This window comes from Protobothrops mucrosquamatus, unplaced genomic scaffold (genome assembly GCF_001527695.2).
Source record: "Protobothrops mucrosquamatus isolate PMUCROS unplaced genomic scaffold, P.Mucros_1.0 scaffold13, whole genome shotgun sequence".
NCBI lineage: Eukaryota > Metazoa > Chordata > Lepidosauria > Squamata > Viperidae > Protobothrops > Protobothrops mucrosquamatus.
This window is the reverse complement of record NW_015386400.1, coordinates 447,341-471,484: the sequence shown is the minus strand read 5'-3', so window position 1 is coordinate 471,484 and position 24,144 is coordinate 447,341. Positions and strand designations below refer to the sequence as shown.

General features: G+C 38.8%; 2 protein-coding genes across 3 annotated transcripts in view; both read left to right on the top strand.

Annotated features, from left to right (window-relative positions):
- Nucleotides 1-3,425: 3,425 nt before the first annotated feature.
- ENKUR (enkurin, TRPC channel interacting protein) lies at nt 3,426-12,611 on the top strand. Of its 2 annotated transcripts, none has more exons than XM_015810641.1 (6): nt 3,426-3,606; nt 4,722-4,814; nt 7,669-7,814; nt 8,596-8,822; nt 10,049-10,195; nt 12,268-12,611. In XM_015810641.1, exons 2-6 carry the CDS (start codon nt 4,732-4,734, stop codon nt 12,439-12,441), a joined length of 777 nt encoding a protein of 258 aa, XP_015666127.1. In that variant the 5' UTR covers nt 3,426-3,606; nt 4,722-4,731; the 3' UTR covers nt 12,442-12,611. The 2 variants fall into 2 exon arrangements, with proteins under 2 accessions (XP_015666127.1, XP_015666128.1); XM_015810642.1 differs by having other exon boundaries at nt 3,426-3,614.
- Nucleotides 12,612-21,773: 9,162 nt separating this feature from the next.
- Nucleotides 21,774-24,144, top strand: part of PRTFDC1 (phosphoribosyl transferase domain containing 1) — a 54,573-nt gene continuing 52,202 nt past the window's right edge. Inside the window, exon 1 of the mRNA XM_015810640.2 lies at nt 21,774-21,851. Within this exon, the coding sequence (XP_015666126.1) occupies nt 21,786-21,851 (66 nt within the window). The 5' untranslated portion in view covers nt 21,774-21,785. The remainder of the gene's footprint in view (nt 21,852-24,144) is intronic.

Sequence of the window (24,144 nt, the reverse complement as noted above, 5' to 3'; positions counted from 1 at the left end):
ATGTGTTTTGTCAATGAACAACAAAGTTAGGGGATAGTCCTATGGCAAGATCAGATCAGATCAGATCTGGTTGTAAGGTTTAATCTTCACTAGACAGGTGTTCGATCTCTCTCTTGACTCAGTAGACCAATATTTTTATGTGTATGGGTGGGGGGTTTTTTTGGAAAAAAATCTGTCTTCTAACACATCAATAGACCTGAGGGAAGAAAAAGGAGGCTGAGATTAGATCTGCCTTCTTGCTTCATGTAGTTCCCCTCTAATTCTTTGCCAATCTGTCAAATGAGATTTTTTTATTGACTTGGATGTATTAATCTTTGGAAGACTCAAAGGTATGTAGGAAGCATTTTCTTCCAGGAGATATATTCATCACTTGCCAAAAAAGAACTTCATAAGCTACGTGTTTGATCTCTCTTACAGCCCTAGTCAAAATGAATAGAAAGTGTAGTACAAGACAGTGTGCCTATAGCAGACTTTGGGAACCACAGTAGCAGGGAAAGTTCCAATCCTTACTTGACATTGCCATATTCATTACCCAAACATATTTTTATGTGGAACGACTGAAGATGATTTTAAGTTAATATCACCATACAGACTGGCAATAAGATAGAAATTACATAAGGAAAATATATTGCTCAAGATGGTTACTGAAATGACTTCATTCCATAGTAATGGGATGTGAGAGTATAACATATATTTTTTCTTGGTTGAACTCCAGTTTGATGGCATATAATAAAAATATTGAAGTGGTTGCTATTTTCTTCTGGGATGATTTTTTGATTTCTCAGCCTTTTTAATAGCCCAAGATTTTCTAGTGATCTCCCATCCAAGTATTACAACACCTGACCATATTTAGCTTTTTAAATTTTAATTTACAATGTATTTTAATATACTCCAGATTCACCAAGAGGCATGGTGGCATAGTGGTTAGAATGCAGTATTGCAGGCTAATTCTGCCAACAGCCAGCAGTTTGATTCTCACCAATTCAAGGTTGACTCAGCCTTCCATCCTTCCAAGGTCGGTAAAATGAGGACCCAGATTGTTGGGGGCAATATGCTGACTCTGTAAACTGTTTAGAGAGGGCTGTAAAGCACTGTGAAATGGTATATAAGCCTAAGTGGTATTGCTATTTATTTCTTAAGGTCATTTCTACTGCTTAACTGATTTGTAATTTAGATTATCTAACAACATGTTTGTGACAGGAATAAAGAATCTCAAATGAGCAACTTCATTATATGTACAAAACTACATCTGAGTTTAACTAATATCATTTAAAAAAGAACAGCTTTGCATAATTCTAAATCAAAAGTAGATTTTTGAACAATTGACCCTCAGTATATACCTGAAGAAAATGAGATATATTTTATTTCAAATAAATTAACTGAAATTAATACTGAAGGAAATTCTCCATCTAGTTTAATCCTCAACATTAAAACTACAAGCAGTGTAAAATGTTAGTCTTTTATAAATGATGTCTGCATGTATGTACAAGAGAAACTGGGATGGATGTGCCTTCTCTTGGCAATTTTCAAGCAGCTCTTGGCAATTTTCACCTTGGTTAATATAACTATGGAATTTAGGAAAGTTGTAATTTTCACTTCTACTATTTGGAATACAACCCTCTCAGTTGCAATTTGTTCTTGTTCAACTCACAATGTTTCCAACATTTATAGTAACATATTGTATAAAAATAACATTATATACCGTTTACTAAAACTTTCCAAAGTTGAAAATGGATAACTTGTGTTTACATTAAATTCCATATTGAGGGTCCTCTATTTCTTGCTAATGCATTCTTACCTGTTAATCTATTAATCTGGAATGTAATGGCTGGAGTCACACCTCATGTTAAGCCTTAGTAATGTATACAGACCCACTAGTGTCATAATAGTGCCTCTTTAAATGTCTCATAAACTGATTCTATATTTAGACTTCTGAATAAATAGAATTAATCTCCCATACACATACACACTCATCAAAAGAACTCTCTGATATAATCCCACTGATACAAAAGCAAACAATAAGCCTAATTTCACCAAATGTCTTTATGAAGGTAGATACTGTAAACACAATATACCAACTAGACACGGACAATATTGATAGAGGATTGCCCTTGATTTGGCAAAGCAATAATCTCCCCAGAGTTGGATTTTCATTTATACATTAAAAAATGACTGCTCAGAAGGGAAGGAGAGCTTGTCTATAAATCATCGTAGAAAGCCTAGATGAGACATCTACCATGAACATGTGCTAAACATGAAGGCTTAATTAAGGAAGAAATAAATGAAAAAATCATGTTAATTGATTGCACTAATCCAAACAAACAGTATTATGGTTTAGCAATGTATGAATCCAATCTGTACCTATTGGTGGCTTTATAATAATTTTCCCCTTATTAGTAGACAATAAGACAGGATATCTTTCCAAAGCTTTTCCAAATTGCAAACTAAGGGAGTCTCAGTAGGGAACATAGCAACATAAAGATTAATGAGGGTGGAAATAATAAACACAGTTCTGATGCATATTATTTTAGAATAATTATCTTATATAGACAAATGATTTGCACTTCTAGAATAAGGATTCAATCTCTAGAATGATTTTTCACACAAGTTTAAACTGCTAAATTCTTTAAGCAGGAGGTGAGGAAACAATGGTCTTAATACTTCTGGTTATAATTCCCACCATCCTTTACAATTAGCATATTTGCTGGAGTTATTTGATTTTAGGAGCATCTGATGGGCTATCAAATTTCTCATGCCCTCCCCCCGAAGCATTCAGACAGCTCTTTGGCTAGGGAAACTCCCCTGCTGGTACTTTACAGATTTGGACTAGTCCAATTTTATACAGTGGATTAGAAATCAAATCAAATAATAAATGTCTTCCTCTATTGTCTACATTCTATGTGTTTCCATACATGAAACTCGCAAACCTCCGTTTACTGTTGAACTACAATTCCCAGCATCCCTCCCCACTCTTTATACAGGCTGAAGCTATTGGGTATTGAATTTTTGCATCATCTAGAAGCCAAGCCCTTACTCCCTGCATGATTCCCACTCGGTCAAATGGCTATGAATTCTGCTCATGAACAAGGAAAAATCTGCATGTTTCCCAAATTCAGAAGGAAAAGCCAAGCAAGAAAACTCTATTTTCCAATGCAGATTTTTTTCATAAACACTCTTAACCTCCCCTCCAAGACCCAGCCCAAGTCGAAATACGTACTATTACGCATGCGTGCACTTCCACTCCGACCTCGTCCGAAGATCTACCGAACTCCTTCCTATGTATCATTGTAGGCGTTCTTCCCGCTAACTCTCTTATCGCGCTTGCGCACCGTTCCATCGAGTTCTGTGCTCCGCCCCATTCGGCTACCCATTGTTATTATGATTCCGGAAGTGATGACATAAAGCCAGTCTCCCGTTCTACACAAATATGTTACCAAGCAGTTGTTTCTAGGGGCAACCAAACAGTGGGCATATTGCTGCTCATGTAAAACCAATTTCTCCGAATGAGGAAGAATTCGAATACAATCGGAAAAAAGCCCTAGAAGAGGCGGGAAGGGTGGGAGGAGAGAAAAACAATAGATTTGGAGAAAAAGATTTTTGGAACAGGTAAGCAGGTAATCTGAAGTAGTGAAGAAGCCTGTATTAATTTTTAGAATATTACATGCGTGCTTCATCTTTCCTTCAAGTGGTGTAATGAGATTTCTACTTTTCCTCTCCCGCCTCTTTTCTGCCCTAACAATCTTATAAAGATAGTAGGGGATGGCTGGATTCATATAACATGCTAAGCCATAAAATGGTTCGCCTGTTTTGGATTGTACCTTATGAATCTAATCAGTGTGGTTTGTTAAACCATGCTATCTGATGGAAAGTGTTGTGTGAATCCAGCCAATTGTGGTAAAACAGAAACTGCTTTGGTTCAGAGAACCAAATCTTAACCTGCTATGAGAGTCTGACATTGATTTTTCTAAGATACCCTGTGAATTTCATAGTCCTGACTTCAGTTAGACTCCTGCCCTAGATAATTATATAAGTGATATAATTTGAATGCTACATTGCCTCTTCACCTTGATTTTAATATATAAAACATTTCTCTAGTGAGCCAGACTACAGTATCTTGGGATGTTGTTTGGAACTGATGAGTAGCTTTCCAGAGCCTTGGAGCAAAGGGGTCTAGAAAATACTGGATTGTGCCTCTCCACGTCCACAGGTTTTTAATGCTTATTTGGGTAATCACCATTCATGAATATAAGCTGAATGTTCTGCATCAAATGTATAAAAAAAATAAATTTGATGCCTGGCAAGATAATATGGTTAATCAAATTTATCCCAAAGAGGTTTCATCTTGGATGTGCTGGGTAAATCTCACTTAGGCTTCTCAACCAATATCAAGAGTATGGTTTTCTATTTAATAAGTCAGTAAGGTGTCACATTTAACTATATGGAGAGCCATTGGTTGGCAAAATTATGTATATATTCATATACAAATTATAAGTAATATTAAGCTTGAGGTAATTTAAAGTGATTGTGATTTTCTGCTGGCTAGAAAAAAATGTGGATGATACTGAAGGGCAAAAAATGAAGAATATGAAAGAAAATACAAAGAAAAGCCAGAATGTTTGAGTATGCATGGGGAGAGAGGATAAAGAATGACATGAGTATGAGAGAAAATATGACAGGTAGTTTCCTTAGTAGCCTAAGCATTTTAAATAATTTATTTGTAGGCCTGTTAAGATGACAGCTATGGTCATGGAGGAGAGCATTTATAACCTTCTACCTCAGATTGTGGAGAAGTCTCGGATAACAGAGAAGCCTAGGTATGGGAACAAGAATCTTTCCCCTGGCTACTGTTCTGACATGATTTTGCATTTAACAGTCACTGGTATGTTGTTTTTTTCTTGAGACACATATTAAGTATTACTTAAGGAAGAAATTGAATATAGGATCTCCCACTACTTAATAGGTCAGTACTGCTAATTTACCAAATACCTGCATAACTCCTTTATCTGCAAAAGTAGGGAAGACTATTTGCACCTGCTCCGTTTAAATTAGTTTCATATACTTACTGGGAAAAAAAAATAGAGGAAGGCTGCTGCCTCTGCACTTCCAATAAATGCTTTTTGAATCTGGGAATAAAGGCTCCAAAAGATATCTGAATGAACGCTTTGATATTGCACTATGTATTGTGTTTATACAATATACAAATTTCAACAAATTTTTTACTTCTATTTCTCTATTTCATAGAAATCTGAAATTTTGGTAAATATGAGTTTGATACAATATTTCTCTTGCAATGAAATAATAATCTTAAACAGTTCCAGGGAAATGCATAAAAAGCCGTGCTACTTTATTTCCTCTTGGTGTCTTGATATCTTCAGGAATAAATTCCACCAGTCAACCTATCTGTCAGGTCTCTCATATTAAATAGTTCTGTCAGCAGCTTGAGCAAGTGTTGCTGCAAATATGGAAAATTCTTGTCAAAGTGTCATTCAATTTGATTTTCCACAAGTTGCCGCTATGCTGCTAATGATGAAACTGGTTGATCTTCTCTCATGTGATGAATCTCAGAGGGAGGTCAAGTTTCTCTATCCTGGCAGTACTAATTCTGGATACAGATGCACAGTTGGAATCAATAGAAGGGATAGCAACAATTCTGATTACTTGTTCTCTTATGAGTTGGAATAAAGCTTTCAATATGCCATCAAGCGGATATAGGCAAACAAACAATGAGAGGAATTATAAATAGTATCATGGCAATTGCCTGTTACTTCTATGGCCATTTACTGGCTATCAGCTTGAGTTAGATAAATGGCAAGGGCATTATAGATCAAACATCATTGTGGCTGCCATAAAAAGAGAACATGAACTAGCAGTAACATTCATATCTAAACCCTTGTCTATTTCTTGTTTATTTGTATCCTGTCTTTACTACATTTACAAATAAGTTGGCAACTATATCCAACACATCTTCTTACTCCTATATACAACAATGCTGTGAAGTTGGTTGGGCTGAGAGAGAGTGACTAGCCCAAAGTTACTCCCCTGACTTTCATGGCTAAGGCAGGACTTGAACTCATAGTCTCCCATTTTCTAGCCTGGTACCTTGACCACTAGAAAAAACTGGCTCTCTATATAAACAGCCAATTGACCAGTGAAGGAAGACCATTTTTTTTCCTATGCTCACATATCTTCCAGAAAAAAATATATCTGACACAATGCAAAAATTAGCGGATTTCGATGTCACCTGTATGACTAGCTACCATTTGAGATGTTATAAAGGAGGAAAAGCTGTCTTTCTCCAACTAACAAATACTGTGCTTAATTGGATATGTGGCCTAGATAGTAATATATTGAACACTTATTCTATTCCTATGAACCAATGTATTTTAAAATGAAACATAACATATATAATTTTTTTATTTCCTCAAATCTTACAAAATTGATTACATATCTCCATCATACGCATACTATAGTATTATGTGCTCCTATATAATTTTATTATTGTTATTCATGTGCTCTATGCCAGGGGCCCCCAACCTATGAGCCATGGCTCATTACTGGGTTGTGAGCTCTTTGCAACCAGGCTGTGGAAACGGTGGGCGAGCGCACTTGCTCATACACGCATCCACACTTACTCGAGCAGCGGGTGAGCGCGTGCATGTCTGCTCCATTTGCATGAGTGGCAAGTACACATGCACGTCACTCGTGCAAATGGAGCTGCACGTGAGTGCACGCTTGCTGGCTACTCGCATGGAACCATCCCCTCTCCCCCTTCCCCACCGGTCCACAAAGTTGCAAAGGTTGGGGAACTCTGCTCTATGCCACACATTAAATAAGTAAATAAATACCTCCAGTAAGTGATGTTATCTGGGCAATTTATAATAACGGAGATGTTATAATGTAATTTTCTTGGCTTGAGCTTACATCTGGCCAATCAAATTACTGGAGCTTCTTTCCACAGGCAACATGTCTGTGATATTTAACCCAGCTATTGTTTGTAAACCAGATTTTATGGCTTAGCAAGTTATAATTATGAATTCAGTCAGCTATAGTATACCAAGTTTAAATGTATGGGTTCAAATTCTGTCCCAAGACAGAAGTTTTAAGAACAGAAGCTTTAGGAACTGGAGCTTGTTAAATGCAGGGATAGGCAATAATCCCTAGAGTGTTGATACGATTTTGGAATCCTGAGGTTGATTTAGGTTACTGAGGTTACTGAGGATAAATTACACGTTGGATGTACTTTTTTATTATAGGGAAATCAGTATTAAAAACCAATTAACTACCTTTTCCCTTCTTGAAGCTGCATAAGGGTATTGCAAACTGGGAGGGAAATTAATTATAAATGAAATTTGATGTTAACTCAACAAATCATGGCACCAAAGTTTAAAGAGCAACGCCCATTTTTCTTACTTTTCCTCTGCTATTTAATATATGTGAATTATAAAATACATCATTATTGTTTTAAAACAAAAATAAATTCAGAACCATATTGTTCATCGGAATCTTTTTGAACTTTTCAAATTTGCTTTTAAGATTACACATATTTAAAAGCGCAATATTCAGCAATATAATTATCTATAGAATCTCTGCTGACTTTAACTTTTTTGTCCATTCTCTCTCTCTCTCTCTCTCTCTCTCTCTCTCTCTCTCTCTCTGTCTTTATTAAAGTTTTGTATCAGCGTTTAGACCATATGTGAAACGTGCAATACAGCAAAGTAAATCACCATGGAAAACAATTGGACCCCCAAAAGTCCAAGTGCCTTCTCCAAGAAACTTCCTTCAGAAACATTCAAAAGAACCAAAGTTACCAACAAGTATGTTTTTGACATAAAAATATTTGGCATTTTGCCATTTTAATTTTGTATTTCATTATTTAATATGTAGAACTAGTATGTTCCTTTTCTTATGAATGTTAAAGGGAAAATTGGTAAGCTAATCAAATGGCTACAGTAACAAAGTAAGTTGTTCCAGACAGATGCTATATTTGCATTCCAGTTCATTCTGAAGCACAGTTTGGACATCAAAACAAAGTAATGTAGAACTCTATTAGTCAGCCAGTCTTCTCACAAAGCGGGAAGGGCAGAAAGAAGCAATCTCCTCTAAATGCTTTTCAAGAGAAACCCCAAAAGTCTGGTCCTACAATATAAGTTAGAAGAGAAAATTTAGTTCTAGTGGTATTGCACCATGTTAAGAGTAAGCAGTCTTTTTAGTAAATGAAAATATTTAGAATGTTGGGATCAATTCTGAAGGTTGCTATGTTTTTTTAAGAAAAATATGGCTGCCATAATGGGTGTGACCAGTTACAAAACACCCAAAAAGTAAAACGAGTGTTTCCTTGTCTTTCTGAGCAAGTAAACACCTTTCCAAAGAAATATGTTACATACAGCTGCACAATAAGGAGCAGCAGGGAAAAATTATTAAAGAAGAAACACTGATTGATGCTTAATACATTTGTGTGCCATTTGTTGATAAATTCAAATTTATAAGTTTCATTTTAATTAATCTTTTATTTTTTTAAATTGAAAATATAAAAAATGTATAATATTGGAAAAATGTCTAAACTTAGTTTTGTGGATTGTTATTTTTCCGGAAAAGAAAAAAAAGATCAACGCAGTAAAAAAGCACTGGAACTTAGTGTGCCCAAAAGAACAGATCATCCAATAATGGGGATTCAATGTACAAGGAATTTCATAAACACAAATGCAAGTAATGCTATCGTGGCGGTGCCCAAGAAACCACTACCAGTTTATGTAGACAGAAGGCAAGGAGACAGATTTCTTCTAGAAACTTCAGGACTTGTTCCAAAATATCTAAAAAAAAAGGTAGGTTTGTACAGAATTGCAAAAAAAAAAATGGAGCTGAAAAATACAGGTTGTCCTCAGCAATTGGTGAAGTGCCCATTTGAAGTTACAACTGCACTGAAAAAAGTGACTTGCCATTGGGCCATGCACTTAGGATTATCACAGCCTTCCAACAGTCTTGTAATCAAAATTTGGGCACTTGACAATTGACATGTATTTATAACAGTTGCCAGCATCCCAGGACCATGTGATTGCTATTTGCATCCTTCCCAGCTCGCTTCTGACAAGCAATGGAGGGAAGCCAAATTCACTTAATGAATGTGTGATCAATTGCAGTGATTCACTTAACAACTGTGGCATCAGACCTGGATATCTCCGAGACCGCCTTCTGCCGCAGATTACCTCCCATCGGCCGGTACGCTCCCACAGAGTGGGTCTCCTCAGGGTGCCGTCAGCCAGACAGTGCCGGCTGGCGACCTCCAGGGGGAGGGCCTTCTCGGTGGGAGCCCCCACCCTCTGGAACGAACTACCCCCAGAGATCCGGGTGATCCCGNCAAGCGGGATTGGCCTAGGGAATTTTAGTGGGGTTTTTTAAGAGAAATTTTAATTATATAGGCCATAACAAATATTTCTTTTTAATTTGGTTTTAAATTAGGTATTTATTGTTGCATTGTTTTATAAGGCTGTTAGCCGCCCTGAGTCCGGTAAGGAGAAGGGCGGGATATAAATTGAATTAATAAATAAATAAATAAAACTGTGGCAAAAAAAGATTGTAAAATTGGACATGACTCACTTAACAACTACCTTGCTTAACAATGAAGATTCTAGTCCATATTGTGGTAAATCAAGGACTACCCGTATAGCTGGTATGTTTGTATATCCTGAAATGGATTTTGATGTGAAATTCTGTCCATATTTACTCTGAAACCCATTGAAATCAGTTAAGTTTACTTCTCAATAAGCATGCATAGGATAGCATTGTGCAATCTGCCAGGAACTACTAAAGTATTTTGATTTCTGTCATGACCAACTAGTCCAATATGAATAGTGTAGTTAACAGATTTGTTTTTTAAGGGACAACAACTCCACTGTTATAGCTACATAGACTGATCTCACTTTGAAAATTTAAGTTTGATATTCACTGAAATGGATTGAACAGGAATTCTTTCTCCAAAATGGAGGAGGTGCATTGCATATGGGAACTGTATGCTTTTTATGAATAGTGGTAAAACGTATTTTTCTTATAGGATTATGGAGTGATTCCAAAATATGTAATTAAGCGAAATGAAGATGCAAAAAAAGCTCAGGAGGAATATGATACCTATGTCAGGGAGACTCTCAGACAAAAAGCCATGAAACGGCTCACAGAGGAAGAGAGAGAAAATCTTTTAGAGGTACATGACTTGAGAAATACTGCAACTGAGATGGGTACAGTTTCACTAGATGGAGCTCTAAAATTGTTTTATGTTGCTAGGTGCTGATAAATACCAAGCATGTAAGAGTGTTACCATGCCAATTTGGAAAAAAGGAATGGTTTGTCTTTAAACCCTTCATTTTATGCACCTTTTGTGGGCTGCTGTTATTGCCCAATTTTAAGAATAATTTGTAATCTATTTTTTACATATGAATATAGGGAAAAATACTATTGTGCTATGGAATATCATTCATCTTTGGTCAGAACTTAATCCTGCTTTATTCAATGAAGCTTACTCAGATAAATTTTGGAGGGTTAGTATAGTTAGACTACAATCTGGTGATCTATATAAATAATAGAGTTGAAAGGGACATTGGAGGTCTTCTAGTCTAGGGGTCCCCAACCCCCGGTCTGTGGACAAGTACTGGGACACGGCATGCCAGCCATTTGCTGCACAAACAAGCAAAGCCCCATGTGCGATGCAGGCAGCACACAAAACCACGCACCCTCCGGTCTACGGAAAAACCTCTCTCCACGGAACCAGTCCCTGGTGCCCAAAAGGTTAGGGACCTCTGTTCTAATAGGAAATCCTATACCATTTCAGAAAAATCATTGTGTAATCTCTTCTTAAGAGCCTTCAGTTTTCAAGCACCCACAATTTCTGGAGACAAGCTATTCGACTGTTTAATTGTTCAAACTCTCAGGAAATTTCTCTTTAGTTCTAGGTTGATTCTCTCCTTGATTAGTTTCCATCTATTGTTTCTTGTTCTGCCTGTATGTGCATTAGAGAATAGGTTGACTCCCTCTTCTTTGTGACAGCCTCTTAGATATTGGAGCACTGCTATCACGTTACCCCTAGAACTTCTTTTCATTAAATTAGACATACCCAATTCCTCCAACCGTTCTTCACATGTTTTAGCCAACAATCCTCTAATCATCTTTGTTACACTTCTCTGCGTTCTTTGCAGAGTCTCAATATTTTTTCAATATTATGGGGACGAAAACGATGCAATATTCCAAGCGTGGTCTTATCAAGGCATTATAAAGTAGTATTAACACTTCATGTGATCTTGATTCTGTCCTTCTGTTAATGGTGTTTAGGACTGCATTGGCTTTTTTGGCAGTTGCCATCACATTGTTGGCTCATATTTAAGTGACTGACTCCAAGATCATTCTCACAATTATTACTATTGATACAGGTACCACCTATTCTATACTGGTGTGTTTAGTTTTTCTTGACTTCAACTCCCTGAATTCTCCAGCCAGGAATGATTTCTCCATGCTGGCTGGGGAATTCTGATAGTTGAAGTTCACATATCTTAAAGTTGCCAAGGCTAGGAAACACTGCATTAATACCACTCTTATTACCAACATATCTCTTTTCAGGCCGCATGGAAATCTGAAAAAAAAGTCTGTTTTTAGCATCTAACAGAGAAATGTTAAATAAGTACAGCCTTCCCTGAGAATATAGCAATGATGGCAAACCTATGGCATGGGTGCCAGAGGCGGCACTCAGAGCCCTTTCTGTGGGCATGCGTGCCGTCGCCCCAGTCCTAGGTCTTCAGCTGGGTTTTATAAAACTTTTTCGCTTTAGGCCTCCACCGTTGTATGCAAAAAAAAAAAGGTTCAATCAATCAGTAAATTTCAACTTCTCGCGGGGAAAAAAAAAGATCTTGCAAAGTTGGAATTGATTGATTGAACTTTTTAGTCCCACCCAGTCTGCCATTACCACGTCCAGCCAATAGGCTACACCCATCCAATGGGCCACACCCATCCAATGGGCCATGTCCACCCGGCACCCAACGATGCATAAGTGGGTTTTGGGTTGCAGTTTGGGTACTCAGTCTCTAAAAGGTTCGCCATCACTGGAATATAGGATTGCAGCCTATGTCCGTTTTTAGATACTTTACTGCCATGATTCTCAAACTGGCCCACTATAAGAATTCCTCCCAGAATTTTGGGAGTCAAAATCCACATATCTTAAAGTAGCTTAGTGTGTAAAATACACTGCTTTACTGCATACTAATTCTTCTTTTCCTCTTTTCCATATAGGGTCTCAAAACTAACTGGGAGGATGTGCATCAGGCATTCCAAAACCTTTCAGTAGAAATAGATACATTACCAAAGAAGCTTTATAAAGAAAAGCTGGAAACAGACATGAAACAATTGGAACATGACATTCAGACAATTGAGAAATACAAAGTTATTTACATAGCAAACAAATGAGGATGTCTTTTGAGAATCATTTTTTCTGTGAGATAGTTTACTTTCAGTGGAGATATAAATCACATATATATAAGTAGAAAAATATTTGAGGTTTTAAAATCTTTGTTAAAATTTATCATATTTTACATTTTGTTTCCTTTTAGATGATTATTTATTTTTTCAATAAAGACATATTTTTCTCCAGAGTATTTGATTGGCTGTATGCTATTTTTAAAAAGCCTTTTAAGATTTCCAGTGTCTTTATGATATAATTCAAATAGGATGAAAAATATAGCAGATAGGAATGATTTACCAGACAGTTAATAGTGAAAAATATACACTAAAGTTCCAAGTTATTCAGTGAATTATTTAGTTTTCAGATCATTAGTGTTTGTTTTATTTAGCTTGGTATGCAGACTACTAAACTCATGTTTGTGTCTGCTTTTACTGTAAACTACCAAAACTAAAAAGAATTAAAACAAGTAAAATTAATAATTAAAATTACAGGTAGTCCTCGATTTATAACAAATTTTTTGGCAAGTTACAACAGCATTGAAAAGCGTGATTTGCAGATGGTTCTTGCACTTACAACTGTTACAGCAAACCAAGGTCGCTTGATCAAAATTTGGGCATTAAGCATGTATTTACGTGCTTGTAGCATGTATTTACGTGCTTGTAGCATCTTGAAGTCCTGTGACTTGCATTTGCCACTTTCCCAGCTGGGTTCCGACAAGGAAAGTCAATGTGAGGAAGCCAGATTCGCTTAACAATTGCATGATTCGTTAACAAATGCAGAAATTTGCTTAACAATTATGGCAAAAAGGTTGTAAAATTGGGACACCTCACTTAGCCATTGCCTTGAAAATTCTGGTATCAATTGTTGTAAGCTAAAGACTACCTGTAAAAGTCAAAATCATCAAAAATCTAATAGAGATGTTAGGGCCCACAGAACTGGCATAGCAATAGAAAAGGCTAAATTTACTCAGGTTCAATGTGTTTGTGCATGTGTCTTAGTCTGTATTTTGGAAACATCTTTTGGGGGTTAAAAGTACAATACAATAAAAATACGATAAAATATAGTAAACCAAAATTCAATTCAATTAAACTAAAATACTTAATGGAAAATACAAGCAGAATATTTGTAACTGTATCTGAAACTGGAGCATCATTATGACAACCATATTATCCATCTGTCGCCTAAAGCAGAGATCCCCAACCTTTTGGGCACAGGGACCGCTTCCATGGAGAGGTTTTTCCACGGACCTGAGGGTGCGTGGTGTTGTGGTGTTGTGTGCTGCTTGCATCTCATGGATGGGGCTTTGCTTTTTGTATGGACCGGTTGCTGGCATGCCGAGGCCCGCTACTGGTCTACGGACCTGGGGTTGGGGACCCCTGGCCTAAAGCTCTCATAAAGAACTCCAGAAACAAACCAATGACGGAGCCAAAGTGATATCTATAGAGAGATTACATTGCAAATAACAGGACCATAAGAAACATCTTTGTTCTAGCCTCCATGATTTCATAGAAATTAGGAATCACCAAAGGTTTATCTTGGGAAGAATAGCTTAAAGCAGTCCTGCAGGTCCTTTGGTTCCATACACTTTGAAATAAAACATGGAGACCTGCCAACCAATGAAGGGTACATAATGGAGATGTACTTTGTTCTTGGTGATGAACAGCAGCGAATAAATGGGGCAAAACATTCTTTACAAACTAATTTGCAAGTAGTCTTCAGAGGCAATCCCACATGGGGTGCATTGCAGTAGTCCAAGTGAACAATAATAAAGCATGCATTTCTGTTGTGCATGACTCCCATTCCTGCAAAATTCTTCCTTGCCATAGCTTTCATCTGCTCATCCAGCAGTAGCCATGACTAGTAGACTTCTCTCATTGTAATATTTAGAGACAACATGTCCAAACATTGGACCTGACTAACAATGTTGCTGGTTTGGTTCAGGGTGATGATGCATAATTGGGCATCATCAAGGCATTGATGGTCCTCAACCTGAACGTATAATCAGTGGCTTCATTAATTGATTATGTGCCTTCAAATTGGTTTGACTCTTAGTGATGATATAGATTTTCTCCAGGATGATCTGTGCCCAACATTGTCACATTGACATTAAAAAGTGGGAACATTGATCCCTGTGGCACCCCTAAGTGAATAGGGATTGAGCCAATCTTCACAACTACTGATTGGAACCAGTCAATAAGGAACTATTGCAACAGTACCCCCAACTGCACCCTCACAGTTGATGCAAGATACCATGGTAAATGTTTCTTAAGGCAGTTGAGAGGCCAAAAATCACCATGAGGGCACACTCCACTCATCCAGGCCTGACAAATATACTCCATCAGTGTGACTAAGCAGTTTCTCTCTCATGCCCAGGCCTGAACCTAGAAAAGTTTCCTCTATAGAACCACTCCTACCATCTTGAGAACTTGCCTCAAAAATGAAGGTTATAGAGTTGGTGATAGCAATACAATATAGCTAGATCCAGAACAGCTTCTTGAAGAGGAAGTATGCTATAACTTTCTTCAAGGCTACACCTCTCACAACTGATCTTTTTCTTGATCTAACTCATCATACAACTGCCAGGCCCACACAGGAGTCAAATCGGCAGGCTGTAGTGGACACAGTAGAGACCTCAATACTCTGAAAGCTTGAACCCATCCACTCACTCCATTACAAATTATGTAGTCAGGTTTCCTGCATGACTCTTTGTGCAACAGATGAGCCCTATCCTGAGGAAACCATCTTCATCATCATGGTATCACAATTCTGGAACAAACATTTTCTCAAATTGCTTCGACCTGCTATAACTATGAATGTATAACTAGTACAATATATTACTATGAACATAATTCATAGTCATCAATTCATATAAAAGCTATATCTAACCTTCCTACAAAACAATGAAAATAGGAGCAGTAAAGGGAATGCAGCCAAAAACACATGGATATTAGGGTAGTGACCCTTTTTCATTTACCTGTATTATTTAAGGCAAGCTACCTTTGATTCTCGTGACAATGTATAGCTGTCATGGTAGACAGCAATAGCTTATCTCCATGAATTTGTTCTGTTTTCTTTCAAGGCAATTCAACAGTTTAACTGAGATAACCACATGTCTAGATTTTTATGGCAATATCCTGTTTTCACGGCAATAATTCTCTGGTAGGAAAAAATGTCCTTGAAAGTATCTAGGATTTGTTTATAGTAGCAATAGTAGCGATGGACATATCAGGGAAGACTCAAACAAGGTTCCCCATGGTTCAAGGAAAGTCTCCTGTTGCTTCCTGATTGATGAGCAGAAGGAGAGAACAGATAGCAAACGTATGGCCACCTGGCCCCAAAGCACCAGAGGAAGCATTCTGGGGGCTGAGTGGTCGAGTAAATAGCAAAATGTTTTATATGGTTTCAGTTTTAGATAGCTTTAGTTTTAGATAGTTTTATTTTGAAACTATCATTGGTTTTACAAATAGATATTATTTCATAGCAAACGTTGATAAAAGTGGCAGAGAATTTTGATTTTATAACCAACACTGGACTACAAATGTCAGATTTTTAATTTCATAATTGTCAATGGTTTATAATTGCATAATATTTTGATGCTGAAACACTGGTCTAGTCCCTATTTTCAGTCAGTCAGTCAAAATCACAGGTTTTACAAATAGATGCTCTTTCATAGCAAATGCTGGTTTAAGTGGTAGAGAATTCTGATTTTTATAACCAACACTGGCCTATAAATGTCAGGTTTTTAATTTCATAATGGCCAACGATTTATAATTGCATAATGTTTTGATGTCGAAACATGCTATAGTCCCAATTTTCAACATTTCATTCAATATCACAGGTTTTACAAATAAATGTTCTTTCATAGCAAATTTTGATTTTATAACCAACACTGGCCTGTAAATGTCAGTTTTTTAATTTCATAATGTCCAATGGTTTATAACTGCATAATGTTTTGATGCTGAAACACTGTTCTAATCCCAATTTTTATTCAATACTTAGACTTTATTTTGGGTTTAGCCAATAAAACCAGCAAACAAATCAAATTATGCTATTATTGCAGCAAAGAATGTTTTCATGCTTCAGCCCATTAAGCATCATGCTATTTTCAAATCAATGTTTGGTATATTTGTCCTGCAGAATTTTGTGTTGTTTTTTTTAAATTTGGAGATCACTTAAATATTTGAAGGGGCAAGCTATCTTGAATCATGACAGACGTTGTGAATCTTAGCAAAGGCTGCTCTTTTACTCCAAGAGTACAAGGTTTAATTGTTATTTTTGAAATATTGCTTTAGTTCCATATACTAGTTCTTGTTCATTATTAGGATGAATTCTGGGGTTTGGTCTTACTGCTTCCAGACTAGCAACCCTGATTCAGTCCCAGAAATATAACTGATCTAATGAATCATTTGCTATTAAATACGCTTAGTCAAGTCTTTGAGGTAAGCATATGCTACTACCCTTGGATATTAATGTTTTGCTGTATCTATCCCATTAGTGTTTAACACCAAGTTTGGGGAGGGCAACATCAATACATTTTGCACATTAAATGTGCATTTTATAAAATAACTCACAGTACTATCCATACTGTTTTTTTCAAAAGTTGAAATATGCTAAGCCTGTCTGAACTAAGCCTAAGTTCATTTTATTAGTTCTCATTCAATGTCATTGTATGTCTTTTGAGTTTCCAAAGCTGCAGAAAAAAGTATAAAATTATCTCATTTATCATACTTGGTTCCATAAAATTCTATCATATCCCCAATGTATCATTTCTAGCCCCCAAGCTTTCAATGCTGTATTTTCACTATAGGAGAAGTGGTCTAGACAGGGGTCCCCAACCCCCAGACCATGGCCCACTACTGGGTCTTGAGACTTTCAGAACTGGGTCACGGAAGTGGCAAGCAAGTGCATGCATTTGTGCATGTGCACATCCCCACATCCCCATTTGCGCAAAGCCGAAAAAGTTGGGGAAATCTGCTCTAGATCTTAATCATCAGAAAGTATATACAGTTAGTACTCAACTTAGACTCATAATGGAGTCTGTCAATTACAGTCACAAGTTTGATGGTTAAGTGAGATGCTTACATGATTGCCTTGCTTAATGATCCCCACCTCTACTCTTCCTGATGCAGTCATTAAGTAATTGTGTAGGTCGTTAAGCAGAGCACAGAATGTCTCAGGTGTAAGGGAGGCCCTGGGAGGCCTAGCACAGATCCAGCCAGTACTGCAGCACCTCCCCACTTCACACATGGCCTATCATAGGCATCCAAGGCCTGCCCTACCCCCTGAAGGCACCCCATGCTCTGCTTCCCTCCCCTTTCTGCATGCCTTAGTCCTACTATCCTGGAGCACAGGGGAACTACCAGAGGACTGGAAAAGAGCTGATGTAGTTCCCATCTACAAAAAAGGGGGGGAAATGGACCCAGGAAATTACAGACCTATCAGCCTGACCTCAATACCTGGGTAGATCCTGGAAAAGATAATCAAACAACAAATCAGCGAACACCTAGAGGCAAACAAAGTCATTACTAAAAGCCAACATGGGTTTGTCAAATACAGATCATGCAAGACAAATCTTATTGCATTATTTGACCAAGTGACAAAGTGGATCAGAGGAATGCTGTGGACATAATTTACTTGGACTTCAGTAAAGCATTTGATAAAGTAGATCACAACCTACTATTTGACAAGATAGAAAAATGTGGGGTAGACAGCACCACCACCAGATGGATCCGTAGCTGGCTGACCGGCCGTACTCAGCGTGTGGTCCTCAATGGAACCGCATCTACATGGAGGGAAGTGTGTAGTGGGGTGCCCCAGGGCTCTGTTCTGGGCCCAATGCTCTTCAACATCTTTATCAACGATTTGGACGAGGGGATAGATGGGGAACTCATCAAATTTGCAGACGACACCAAGCTGGCAGGAATAGCCAACACTCCAGAAGACAGGCTTAAGATACAGAAGGATCTGGACAGACGAACACTGGGCGCTATCTAACAAAATGAAATTCAATGGTAAAAAAAGCAAGGTTCTACATTTAGGCAAGAAAAACCAAATGCACAGATATAGTATAGGGGGTACCTTGCTCAATAGTAGTAGCTGTGAGAGGGACCTCGGAGTCCTAGTGGACAATCACCTAAATATGAGCCAGCAATGTGCTGCAACTGCCAAAAAGGCCAACACAGTGCTAGGCTGCATTAACAGAGGGATACAATCAAGATCACGTGAAGTATTAATACCACTTTACACTGCCTTGGTAAGGCCACACTTGGAATACTGCATCCAGTTTTGGTCACTGCGATGTAAAAAAGATGTTGAGACTCTAGAAAGAGTACAGAGAAGAGCAACAAAGATGATTAGGGGACTGGAGGCTAAAACATAAAATGGGTGCTGGAATTGGGTATGTCTAGTTTAATGAAGAGAAGGACAAGGGGGGACATGATAGCAGTGTTCCAATATCTCGGGCTGCCACAGAGAGGAGGGTGTCAAGCTGTTTTCCAAGGCGCCTGAAGGCAGGACAAGAAGCAACGGGTGGAAACTAAGCAAGGATAGAAGCAACCTAGAACTAAGGAGAAACTTCCTGACAGTTAGAACAATTAACCAGTGGAACAACCTGCCTCCAGAAGCAGTGAATGCTCCAACACTGGAGGTTTTTAAGAAGAGACTGGACAGCCATTTGTCTGAAATGGTATAGGGTTTCCTGCCTGAGCAGGGGGTTGGACTAGATGACCTCCAAGGTCCCTTCCAACTTTACTATTATTATTATTACTTACCTGTCCCATTGGATCTCCACAGGCCATGGCTTCCTTTTCCACATCACAGGGTCCCTGCAGCTGCTCCACCATGAGGCCTTCCTCCTATACAATGGATGCCATGTGATGCCGTTCTAGAAGCAAGAATAATTTGGGGAGCGGCTGCAATGAATTGTGATTGCTTGCAAAAGGCGCCGGTTTCCAGGACAGTGCCATGTGGCCTCTAGGAAAGCCAAAAAGCACAATGGCTTAGTCTCCTTCCCCAACAAGAGATTAATTGCAGCTGCTCCCAAAATAGCATTCGCTTCAGATGCATGTGGAGGGAGCTGAACATTGAAACGACTACTTCCAGAAGAAGATTTACCAATTGGTAACCAGGGATTGGGAAGGAGGGTGCAGGAACCAGTGAGGTAGGAAGCAAGCCCAAGGCCTGCGAAGACCCAGTGGGGCATAATGGGGAGGAGGACATAGGCAGAGGGACATAGGCACTGCATTGTCCTTGCAGTCAGATGTAAAGGGAACTGATTGCCAGGTACCTAAATTTTGTTCACATGACCATGGGGCATTGCAGTAATCGTAACTTTGGACTGTCATAAGTCCCTACATTCAGCACTATCAAAATTTTGAATGGTCGCTGAACAAATGGTCATAGCTTTAGGACTACTGTATCCTGGTTCACACATTGCATTAGGGCATGCTTTATTTAAGCACATTTTGTTCAGTGAACTTCAATTGGCCAGTTTCATGCAAGCTACTAAATCATAAATCCAAGTTTACAAAATATAGTGGCTAGACTCACCTAAATTAAAATCAGAAAAGACATATTTATGGATTTTAGTATGTGTACACCAATCACAGGCTTTAGCTATGGCAAGTCTGAATCAAAATGAATCTGAATAATTCTACATAAAGGGCTCTGAAACTCATGACAGAAAGCTACCCAAGTACAATGGATCCTAGGAGAAATCAATCCAGAGTTTTTACTCAAGGAACATATAACCAGGCTCAAATGATCATATTTTGGATACATATGTGAAAACCTAGCTTTCTTGAAAAATCTATTATACTGAGAAACGAGTAAGACAAGAAAAGAGGATGGCTAGCAGCAAGGTGGATGGACTCAGTTACAGCAACATTGTTGGAAGACCTGAAGGGCTAAGTTGGGAGCAGATCATTCCAGGAAAAAAAATCTCTATGGTTGCTAGAGTCAACACTCATTTGACAGCACATAGTCATCAATCAGTTCTTATGGAATGTCTTCTTTTATTATATTGATTATAATGGCAAAGGCTTCTTTCCTCTACTTCAGGCACAATGAAGCATCTATCAAAGCTGCTCTCATTCCATTAAAACAGATGTGTATTCTTTCATGAAGGTCATCAGTATTGCTGAATATAGAGGAAAAAAATGTCATAATGAAAACCATTTGACTACAGTCACAAGGCAAACATTCTTATTCAATTCTCCCTCTCCAGGAAGTTGGACAAAATACATTCTGAGAATCCAAAGAATGTCACTCCATTTATATTTACATATAGAACTGCCAGGGATTGGAACTGGCTCATTTGCCCTATTATTGTAGCAAAAGAATAAAAGTGAGCAAACTTTTATTTGGGACTCATCCGAGGGTCTTATATTTCATCTTCTTTAAGGGAATGCTAAGAAGTTGTAAAGTTTTACAGAGTTTAATGCCCTCTCTTCTGCTTGGTTTATTTTGACTCATACCAGTTTAAGACAGGCCATTAACAAGGCTGGGTGAACCAATAAAGTTAGGCAGCTGAGCTAGGCTGTGGCTTGCTGTAAGTCAAAGGCAAATAAACCATGTTATTATAACTTAGCATTGTAGTGAAATGTAACTCGTCCAGCGAGGCTAGGTGTACAAGAGCCAGGTCAAAGATCTATTCAATTATGTACTATGAACCCTCATGGAAGCCTAGACATTTTTTATTAGGTTCACACACTGAGTTAAGCCACACTGATTATTTCTGGCTTGGCACACGGCACGAATCTAGCCTGCTTATATAGGGGCTTATATCCTGACATTTTTGGGCGAGGCATTCCACCTTTGGTTTATTCAACGGACCGGCTTTTACCACTCCATACGCCGATCCGTCTCTAGGAAGGCGAGAAGAGCGAGGGAGGTGCCGGGCAATAGGAGACCAGGCAAATATCATCCCGGCTCAAACGTGATTAGAAACGGGGTTTTTGCCAGGAAGAGACCTCTCTCCCCCCCCCAAAAAGCCGGCTCTGCCTCTTAACTCATCACGCGATGGAGGAAGAGGCGAGCCAAGCCTGAGCCACGGGGCTCGGCCGGGGATCGAGAAGAGGGAGAAATCGCGTCAAGCAACTAGGAGTTGCGGCACAGATTTCCCTCCTCGCACCGGTTTGTTTGGCAGTAGCTTCTTCTTTCCTCCAGCCTGAGCGCGGCGCCGCCGCTGCCTTCTCCTCCCCGACTCCTACGGCTCACCACATCCGATCGGAGCGAGAAAGGAGGCCGGGCTCAGCGCTCACGTTTTCCTCCCCCTGCGTCCCGCCTTCCTCCTCCTCCTTCTCGCCTCTCTGTTCTCCCTCCTCAAGGCTTTGTCCAGCCCCTTGTGAAGATGGCGGGGCTGAGCAGCAGGACTAGCGTGGCAGAGGCGCCGAGAAGCAGCGCACGAGGGGTCGTGGTAAATGAAAACTTCCCCCCCCTCCCGGATCGGCCTGCCGCAATAGCTGTTGCAGGCGCGATAGACAGCCCGGCTCCCCTCCCAGTCCCTTCAGCACCCCAGGCATCCCCTCCGACCACGCTTTGCCCACCTGACCCCCTTCCCCACCTTCCTGGACTTCAGCCTCTGCATTCTCCCGCCTCGATCGGTAGCTTAGATGACCGGGGGCTTTTTAGTATTTCGTCGCTAGCCTACCCAGAATGAAAGCACGTTTGAACCGAAAGGGAGCTATGAAGCCGCGCGCTGGGAATAAGTTCCTTGCCACGAGTGGGGGCAGGTTTAACAGTGCATTGCTAGCCACCCATTTTTCTTCTCGGAGAAATACAGGTAGCCCTCGACTTACGACCACAATTGAGCCCAACATTATTTGTTAAGTGAGACATTTGTTAAGTGAGTTTTGCCCCATTTTATGACCTTTCTCGCTGCAGTTGTTAAGTGAATCATTGCAGTTGATAATTTAGTAACATGGTTGTTACCGTAAGTGAATCTGGCTTCCCCATTGATTTTGCTCTCAAAAGGGTGCAAAAGGTGATCACATGATCTTAGCACACAGCAACAGTCATAAGTATGAACAAGTTGCCAAGCATCAGAATTTTGATCACATTATTGTATGAATGCTATGAAGGTTGTAAGTATGAAAAACTGTCATAAGTCATTTTTTTCAGTGCTGTTGTAACTTTGAAAGGTCACTAAATGAACTATTGTAAGGACTGAGGACTACCTGTAGGTAGCCTGGGGCTAGATCCACCTGAGGTTGTATAGTTTAACTAAAGTACAGCATAGAGCGATCTCGATACTCTTCCTAATAGAGTGTAACACAATCCTCTTGTAGGCACGAAACGTTTTCACCAATTCCTTCCCTAGTGGATATGATTCAGAATATAATGATAGCAGAGACACATTCCCCCCTCCCCCATCCCTTAAAAGCCACTCATTCAGGATCTGCATTCATGCATCACACTAAATCACTTTAATCGCATCAGTTCTGGTAAAGGGTTTATTTACACAGCTTCCCTCCCCCCTCTCCTACTCCATGACCTGGAGAAGTTACACGTCATAGTGTTGTCCTCTTGCATAATTGGTATAACACTTATGAAAAAAGGAGGTGGAGCCATTCTTGGTTTTTTTTCCTCACTAATTCTTTATATTGATTGACTTGAATAAAACAATCCTATTTTCAGAAAGAGGTGGGTGGAAGATTGTACTGTTCTTTAGAGATATGATTTGGAAGTTCTCAAGAAGATGCTTATAAAAGGGCATTATAGCTTTGGTACCATAAGTGTTTCAATATTCAACGATACTTTATAAATAATAAATATGGCTGCCTTCTGAACACATGAATCACAGACTAATCTTCATATGTGTTTATTGAAAAATAAACATCCTTATGAATGGAGCATATTCCAAGTTTGGGCTTGGAAACCATGAAGATCTGGGCTGGGTTGTACTTGGAGGGAAAAATAGCAAGGAATATCAGGGATAGTAATTGTTTAAAAACATCCTAAAAGGATACACTTTTATAATGCTGCTCAGAAAACTGCATAGTGTAGACAGAAGGAGTAAAATTTGCACATCTTTATGAGTAGTCCTTGACATTATCATTCATTTAGCAACTGTTTGAAGTTACAATCTCCCTGAAAAAGAATGATTTGTGATCACTCCTTGCACTTACACCTGCCTCCCTGTGGTCATGTGATTAAAATTTGGGCACTTAGCGACCACCATATATTTATGATTGTCCCAGGGTTGTGATTGTCATTTGCAACCTTTCCAGCATGTTTCCAACAAGCAAAGTAAATGGGGGAAGCCAGATTTTCTTAATGACCATGTGATTCACTTAACTATTATGATTCATTTAACAACCATGGGAAAAGTTTGTAAATTGGGTGCAACTCACTTAACTGCCTTGCTTAGCAATGGAAATTATGGTCACAATTCTAAGTCAAGGACTGTACTTCTTTTAATGTGGCTAATATTTATTTATTTATTTTATTTATTTTATTAAATTTATATCCCGCCCTTCTCCTTGCGGACTCAGGGCGGCTAACAATCGGATAAAAATACACAAATAACATTACAAATTTAAAAATTAGTTAAAAAGGAAATATTTAAATTTAATCTAATTAAAATATAATTAAAACCCCCTCTAAAAGTTTCCCCTAGGCCAGTCCTGCAAGCTGGAATAACCATGTCTTAAGGGCGCGGCGGAAGGAAGGGAGATCAGGGATCACCCTGATCTCTGGGGGCAGTTCAT